The sequence below is a fragment of the Telopea speciosissima genome, chromosome 4 (assembly GCF_018873765.1).
Source record: "Telopea speciosissima isolate NSW1024214 ecotype Mountain lineage chromosome 4, Tspe_v1, whole genome shotgun sequence".
Taxonomy (NCBI): Eukaryota; Viridiplantae; Streptophyta; class Magnoliopsida; order Proteales; family Proteaceae; genus Telopea; species Telopea speciosissima.
In genome coordinates this window covers 58,158,776-58,166,652 of record NC_057919.1, presented here as the reverse complement: position 1 = coordinate 58,166,652, position 7,877 = coordinate 58,158,776, and the positions used below count along the sequence as shown (strand labels likewise).

The following is a 7,877-nucleotide window of genomic DNA, read 5'->3' as shown; positions in this document are numbered from 1 at the left end:
CCCAATCGACCAGTTGTTCCCAGATGATTAGGGTCAACCGACGCTTCGTCCAGATGATCCAAACCGGGACTTTTGAGACTTAATGAACGGGAATTGAAGGGTTTTGCCACATGGGTTAAGATCATTCGATATGAGTCCTGATGAATGTGAATTTTCCCTATAGGATCCTAGTTTGATCAAGTGATGTTGGAGATCTAGAAATCGTAATTGCGAAGAACATTAGTGATAATGTGAGTGGAATTCTCTCATATCGTCATTGTTTTCACAGTACCTCATGTTTTAATACATTATGCATGTCTTGAGATTGATATCATCGTCTCATGTTATATGTTTTAACTTAAATATATGGAAAAAGAATTCTAACCAGTTGCACAGTTAGCGTGGTTCTTGCACTAAGATACACACCAATGCCTTTGTGCACGAAAAGATTGTTCAACCCCTAGTGAAATCGAAACTCGCAACCAAACTAATGCTGCTATATGCATTTTCATTAGCTACCATGTTGGTGCAGGAGCTACACAATCAGTTAGCATTCTCTTGCTCCAAAAAAATTTAGACATTTTTTTTTTTTTTTTTTTGTATACAGGAGGGGTTGAACTTCGCTAGGTGGCTCTTAATAATCATACGATTGGCATCTTCAGATGATCCCGAGCATCTGGCGCACAGAGTTTAAAAATTGTTCGTCCACGGTCTTTATTTTGTGGTAAGAATATTAAGGCCACAGTCACAATCAAAGATCGAGAGTGTCCAAAAGGAAGAAAAAATGACATTTTTGTTTGCTTCGATTCGAAACCCTAACCCAGCCTTGATGGGTATTCCCGAAGGCTTACGAGCCACAGATTGTAACAGAAATTTCTCAAGTGGACGAACAATGCCAAATTTTGATTCTCAAGTTTTATGGTTGTCATCCGAGAATAAAATTTTCTATCTTTCTGGTTGTTTTTGAGGATTGTGGATAGATAAACAGCAATTATAGTGGTTGTGAGAATTTGAGGTTTTCATTGGCAAGGCAAAATATCACCCTAAAAGGGGGGAAGAGGTTTAGGCTCAGGTATTCATTTTTCTTTGTGCTGGGTTTCTCTCAGACATGGTTGAGCTTTGTCTGATGGCCTCTTCTACTTCACCTCCTGGGATTTTTCACCAAGAGCAGGGCCTTTGCAGGGTTCCTAAGGTAATTCCTGATCGATATGTATCTTTGATGTTTTATTTTTATTTTTAATCACTTGGGTTGTTCATTTCTAATTTGATTACTGCTTGGCTTTGTTGAATTGTTTTCCTTCTGATGGGGGATAGTCAATTGTTTCTCCCTTTCGTTTACTTTTATATTCATTTAGACTTCAATTTGATTCCGATAAGTTTATGTTGAATTTTGTCCAGTGAATTCATATGGGCTGCTATCCGTCTGTTGGTTTCCTGGTGGAAGTTTATTTATTCTATCATTAGATTGATTATTTTTTCTTTCTTTTAATGTGAAGAGATTTGTCACCCTATAGAAAAAATAAATAAGGTGTTAGCTATCCAAATCGGTATTCTATTGGGAAATTATTGATTTTATTTGTATTTTGCCAGGTTAAGATCTTGTTTGGGTTGCTTTAGAAGTGTGTTTACTGAATTCTGTGGTGCTTTGATTGCTTTGTCGATTAATTTTTGGTTCTAATTCCCAATTTTCTCCCCAATGGAAATTTCTTGATGGCATTTTTGTTCAGGCCCTTTCAATGCAAACTAAGGTGTTTATCTACTAGTGTGGAAATAGTATTAGAACGCAAAAGCACTTGGAAGACCTTGCATGTTTTTAATCAACATGTGAAATATTACATGTAATAAACTTGTATTGACCTAGGGCTCGAAAGTGGAGTGTAATACAACAACAGCATCACAACATCATAGTACAACTAAATGGAGTCGACAACATGGATCTTTGCTCTCCAATCAATTCTATTTGAAGTCATACCAGGAACAAGGCCTAAGCTAAGCATGTCTATCTTTTCCACTTCTATTATTGTTATCTTAGGCCTGCCCCGGGCTCTTTTGGTTCCCTCGACCTGAATCTGGTCACTCCTCTGAATTGGGGCATCCAGAGGCCTTTGTTGAACATGGCCATGCCACCTCAAACGATTTTCTCTAAATTTATCATGGATTGGAGCTACTCCCAACCCAGCTCTAATATGGTCATTCCTTACTTTATTCTTCCTAGTTTTCCCACACATCCATCTCAACATCCTCAACTCTGTAACACCGAGTTTATTTATATGGCACTTCTTCACAGCAAGCATTCCGCACCATACATCATGGCTGGTCTGATGACAATCCTATAAAATTTTCCTTTTAACATTATCTTCCTATTGGAAATATGCTTCCGTTAGTTTTGTAATTAGATCCTTTTTTTGGTAGAAGTGAACACTCTTACGCGTTACACAATTGAGGGGTTGGGAAATAGTTTCATCTAGATGGGGTACACATGGGCCCACATGGTTGTCAATCTTTTTCCCATTTATTAATTACTTATTCGTTGAGAGACCAATATGTGAAAGGTTTTTGAACAAATTATAGGCAAATGGAACTTCATTAATGCAAAATTAATATTTGTGTCGAAGAAGATTGAATGGCACTTCAGACTTGTGTAATCACACCGCTTTGTCTAAAATGCTGATATGGTTTAGGCAGGTCAAGGAACAAGAGAAGTTGAGGACAAACATTGTGATCCCTTGAGATATACCAATTTCTTGCAAGTAAAAGTTTCAACCTATTTGCCGAACATTGTGATTCAAAATCAACAAAGATAATTTTAACAAAATCTCCAAAGAAGAGGCTTAAATATACAAAGAAAAGAACCTGCTTGGCTTAAATATTTTTTTTTCTTTTTAATTTTATTTGGCAAAGAAGTACATGGTTTGTTAAATATTTAATCTCTTGGATATATATCTCACTTGGTATTTTAAAACTCAATGGTCAATGCTTCAATGGTTTCGATTATAGCTTCCATGGCTTTGCACTGACCTGTCTCTCACACTCTTATACACACACGCATACACCCTCTACTTGTCTACTCATCCACCCTCTCTTTTTTGGAGTTCTCAACCATAATAGTTTTCTAGTGGTTTTGATCTGTAATTATATTCTCTGGTTCCAATGACTTATTGAGTAATGGATATGAACAAATTGATATAGACTGCCCCTATTGAAACATAATATTTGATGGTTCTCTCCATCGAGAAAATGCTGAACTTTTGCAAATCTTTGTCTGATGCAGGAGTTTCAACCTTTTATGCCAATTCCTGGAACAAAACATCAGATGATAAGATCAGGTTGCCTTCATAGAAGGCCACTTCAGCTTGAAAATGTATGGAAATCCAAAACTCGATTATCAGAGTTTAACCAGCAAATCAAGCTTGATTCAACTCTCAAGAGGCCTGTGCTTGTTGATGTGCAAGGTTTGTCGCTCATTATTCTTCATTTCTAAGTTTGGAGTGAATGCAGGATACTTTTGTACAAGACTTTAAAAACAAATCCCATTTTAACCTCTCTTTTTTATTATTTTGGTACCAGAAACTCACCCCGACTCGGTGCTCTTCAGCTTTGGGATTGCTGAACAGTGTAGAAGGCATGAAAAGATTTTGCAGTTCCTCATGTCTGGATCAAGCGAAGCAGAACGAGATGGGCTGGATGTTTCTCTTTTATCTGATTTGATGGGGCTTCAAACGGTGGCGATCAACATGCATCCACAGCCATATGCTTCCGATGGATTTTGTCTTTGTGAGGTTGGGGACGATGAGGCTCAACCTCCCTTTTTCTACCCAAATGGGGGCTATAATGTGCAGAAACCTCTCTTGGATTTTGTTGGGGATTTGGCCCGTAGTTCAAAAGTCACATTTCACCCAGATGGCAGAGTCCTGTTGACAGGCACTGGGGCTGAGATGAAAGATTTACTTTCGGTTGTCGCTGAGTTTTACTTGTCAAAGAGTACAACTAAATGCAGAACGCAACCAGTGTTGGTACCTCACTTTCCCAGGTTCGACCATTTGAATCCTTATTCTTGCAAATTAAAACTGCTTCTTGTTGGACAATGCATGCACACACTGACAGTTGAGATTCATGGGAATTGTACTTCTTTGCGGTCTCATGTTTATCATAATTGTTTAATATAGTTGCCAATTACGAATGCCCTCCTTTCACCACTTCCCTCAAGAGACTTACTGATACCATTTGGCATGGATCATTAGATGAATCTAAGGTCCATCCTTAGTACGTGGCCCATTGAGTCTTGATAGTAACCTTCAAATCCACTGATTATCCCTTCAATCGGATGTAACTCCAAAACAGATAAAAAAAAGGACATTTCTACCTTCTCAACATTTGGTTGTGCTCCCTGCTTTATTAGTAACTGATGGAATGTCAAGATTTTATTAAAAAAATGGGGCGTACCCAGTGCATGAGGCTCACTACACCACGAGGTTTGGGAAGGGTCATACTGTACGAACCTTACCGTTGCACCAAGAACCGACCTCTAATGTCAAGATTCTATATGTGCTCTTATATCTGGGCCATACTAATTAGAATGTGGCATGCCTCTTGAATAGTTTATAAAGGTAACTTGGCCAGACATTTTTTATTATGATAAACGTAAGATCCATCTTATGTATTGCCTTATAATTCTATATTCATTTAATAATGGTTGAGTTTTTTGTTGATTCTTTGCTGCAATTTCAATTGTTTATATAAAATCAAAGGGAAAAAGAATGCTGCCTGGTCACGTGGAGCCTGCACCCAGATACAGGAACACGAAAAATTGCCGCTCCGTCCCTGTGAAATAAAAGATATTTCATCCACGTTGATGCCACTGCATTCACATATTGGCCCCTGCGCTTGTGCAGGGGCCAGGGTGTAAAATACCAAGTTCAAATTCGCGAGAACCGGCAATCTGAAGCACATAGGAAGTGGTGACCCCTCAAGGAATGTCTTCACCAGTATTGGGGCGACCAGGAACGATTTCTTGCCCAAAATCAAAATTAGTGTTTCATTCAACCTGTTGCAAGATACTATTATCTGAGCATGAACTGTTATTATTGCAACCATTGTTCTGAGATGGTTTTGCAGCTACCAAACCTTGAACCTTTGGCCTCAAGGTTAAATACATGCACATCAAACCGTTGAGGTTCCAAAGAGGTTGGTCAGGAGAGTAGGATGGTAATTTGCATGTGTGCTCTCTTCCTTAGTGTTCCTTAGTGTTGCAACAATGATTGTGATTTTTTGACTTTAATTGTGGGACTCTGACCCAATCTGCAGCTCATGACTTGGAATCTTCTTCCTGTTCCTGTTGTGGGTAAACTTCTTATGCTCCTACCAGATACCCGGAACACCTCTGTAATTGTGAGTTGACAAATACTTGTGTCAGGCGAGTAGGATGGTAATTTGCATGTGTTGGACATCTGGCATACGTGCCCCGTGGGAAGGGTTTTGACTTGGGTCACCATTTGATTGGTGCTCCTTTGAGATTTTCTGTATTCATATTGTATATTCTTATATTCAGAAATTCAAATGGATCAAATTGTTGGAATTGTCAATCCAGAACAACTATTTCTTTTATAGCTGAAAGGCCAATTGATGGAAATGTCCTTTGGGTTATGTTATGTTAGAATCAGGTGCGGTTTACCTTTATCACCACTTATCTTTTGCAAAATTTTCACTATAAAGATTCATTTGTCATGGTGAATATTCTGTCTAATTATCATAACTCCCATTTTCTCAAACCCAATTGACTTAACCATCATTTATTGAACAGGGTGGACAGGAATGAGGCACCTAGTGTCCATGGAAATTCTCTGAAGTTAGAAACTATCACGGTCGTTCCTCTAAGGAGGTATCTTTCAATACTTTTCACGACTGATTCATTTTATTATCATGCACAAACTTACTTGTCTGTTTGTTTGTGAGGCTAGATCAGGTTCTCGTACGAGAACCATTCTCGTATGCCCTTAGGCGCACAGATGGAATCCACTCACTCTCTTGGATTCCATCTGTGCGCCTAATGGGGTACGAGAATGGTTTTCGTATGAGAATCTGATCTGGACTCTTCGTTTGTTGCTTGTATTTGGGAATTCTATGTAAAATACTATCACAATAACAGTCTTCGTCTAGACATGACACCGAATTTCTTCATTAATTGCAACCCTTGCAAACTGACAGGCCTTAAGCAATGGTCTTATACGTGCAACTATAGAGTTTTGTCCAACTTATTGTATCTTATAACATATATGGGGAACTATATAATCTCCAGTGATATGTAGACCATTCATGTGTCCTTTATTGATCCTTTGCTTTCATTTTGTTTTTTCTAATCACAAAGTTCCAACCTGTATATTTTAAGGTTTTGTCCTCACTCATCAACTACATTATGCATTCTCTACATGCCAGGTTTTTGCAAAAATTTGAAAGGACAAATATGTCCAGTTGAACATCTAATGGTCCTAAAAAATTGAAGAATGAAATGGAAAAAATTCAATTGAGCACCAATCATCTTCACAGATTATGCCATGTTGTAACACGTGATACATATGAACTGTAGATCACAGCTGTGAGCTATGTCTTGCACTCGCTAATGTGTGTGTTTTGCAACATGTTTTCATTTCTAGCATTTATGTTGCATCCTTGCTGCTTCCGTTCCAATTTCTGATATTCTGTCTTTCCAGCCCGGAGAAAAATAAGCAAACTTCACCACAAAGGAAGAGGCACAATAAGAAAGCAGGGAGGGGAAGGGATCTCTACAGGAAGAACTACTTCCATGCATGTGAGAGTCTTCTAACCTTAATTCTGGAGAAGGGGCAGGGGAAAACTGCAATCAAGTCACTTAAGAAATCAGGGCCTGAACTGCCACAGCTTCTAAATCAGTTCTCAGCTGGAATTGCTGGAACTGGTCTTGCTGTTATCTTCTCGGTTGCCTGTAAGGTTGCAGGTGGGAGGGTTCCCTTCTGTGCATCCAAGCTCTTGCATACTGGAGTTGGGTTTGGGCTTGTTTGGCTCTCTGGTGCAGTGAACAGGCTTAGAGATACAATCATTTATATCAGCAAGAATTCAAGCAAGTTGGGGTCGAAAGAGGATGAAATGATGAGGAGAGTAGACAGAAGCGTGAAAGAAATTTTCTTCAGGGCAGCAACTATTATGGTGGTGACAGTACTGAGGTTTGCGTGAGCTAAAGAAGGTAAGAGAATGAGACTGACAGGCCTACTAGATCCGCTTATATGATGCGAGAACTTGAGGTGAGGCTAGATGACCAAGCTTAATATTGTGGCTGTAAAGTGACTGTTTGTGCTAGCTGATCAAGCTTCATATTGTGGCAGTCAATGTGGTTAATAGGGGTTGATTTCTGGGACAATGTTATAGTCTTAACCCTCAAGTTGAAAGAGCTTTGTACAAAATACAATGAAGCTTTGTAAATTTCAAGTAAACTAGTTCTTCCTCAGGCATCTTGACATTTTGTTGATTGTCAAGGGACAAATAGAAAATAGTTTCATTTCAGAGAGTTATGTTGTTGCTTGCTGGAAACTGTTTTCTTAACAAATAGTTCCACATTTGTCTACAAAATCTGTCTTAAAACTCTCATTGTTTGAGGTTTGGCAATTTGGTTGTGTTTCAGAGATTATGTAACTCTGGACATCCATCCAAGCACAATGAAGGCCATCGGCGAAGGAATTCATCCTGAACCGTCGCTCGAGGAAAACTGGGCCCAATAAAAAATATAAATTTTGGGGTAGAAAAATAGTTTCTCATTGAACAAATTGGATAACTGTATCCCAAGATCAGGGTCATTCAAAGTATTAGTTTACCCCAATCGTACTCTTCACCTGTTAGTTGGTTTTCTCTTAATCATTTGAAACCAAGGC

General features: G+C 38.7%; 1 protein-coding gene across 4 annotated transcripts; it reads left to right on the top strand.

The window, feature by feature from the left end:
• The first annotated feature begins 774 nt into the window (after positions 1 to 774).
• On the top strand, positions 775 to 7,454 carry LOC122658294. Of its 4 annotated transcripts, none has more exons than XM_043853217.1 (6): positions 775 to 1,162; positions 3,251 to 3,361; positions 3,419 to 3,431; positions 3,547 to 4,009; positions 5,780 to 5,857; positions 6,687 to 7,454. In XM_043853217.1, the coding sequence occupies exons 1-6, from the start codon at positions 1,088 to 1,090 to the stop codon at positions 7,183 to 7,185; spliced, it is 1,239 nt and encodes a 412-aa protein (XP_043709152.1). In that variant the 5' UTR covers positions 775 to 1,087; the 3' UTR covers positions 7,186 to 7,454. The 4 variants fall into 4 exon arrangements, with proteins under 4 accessions (XP_043709152.1, XP_043709151.1, XP_043709150.1 ...); XM_043853216.1 differs by having other exon boundaries at positions 776 to 1,171; XM_043853215.1 differs by having other exon boundaries at positions 917 to 1,162; positions 3,251 to 3,431.
• The last annotated feature ends 423 nt before the right edge of the window (positions 7,455 to 7,877 follow it).

Bases quoted from the DNA above. Each gene is read 5' to 3' on its own strand.
- LOC122658294 (XM_043853214.1), top strand. From the start codon at position 1,088: ATGGTTGAGCTTTGTCTGATGGCCTCTTCTACTTCACCTCCTGGGATT. The intron at 3,432-3,546 runs GTTTGTCGCTCA...TTTTGGTACCAG, and splicing joins TGTGCTTGTTGATGTGCAAG to AAACTCACCCCGACTCGGTG. The intron at 4,010-5,779 runs GTTCGACCATTT...TTTATTGAACAG, and splicing joins TTGGTACCTCACTTTCCCAG to GGTGGACAGGAATGAGGCAC.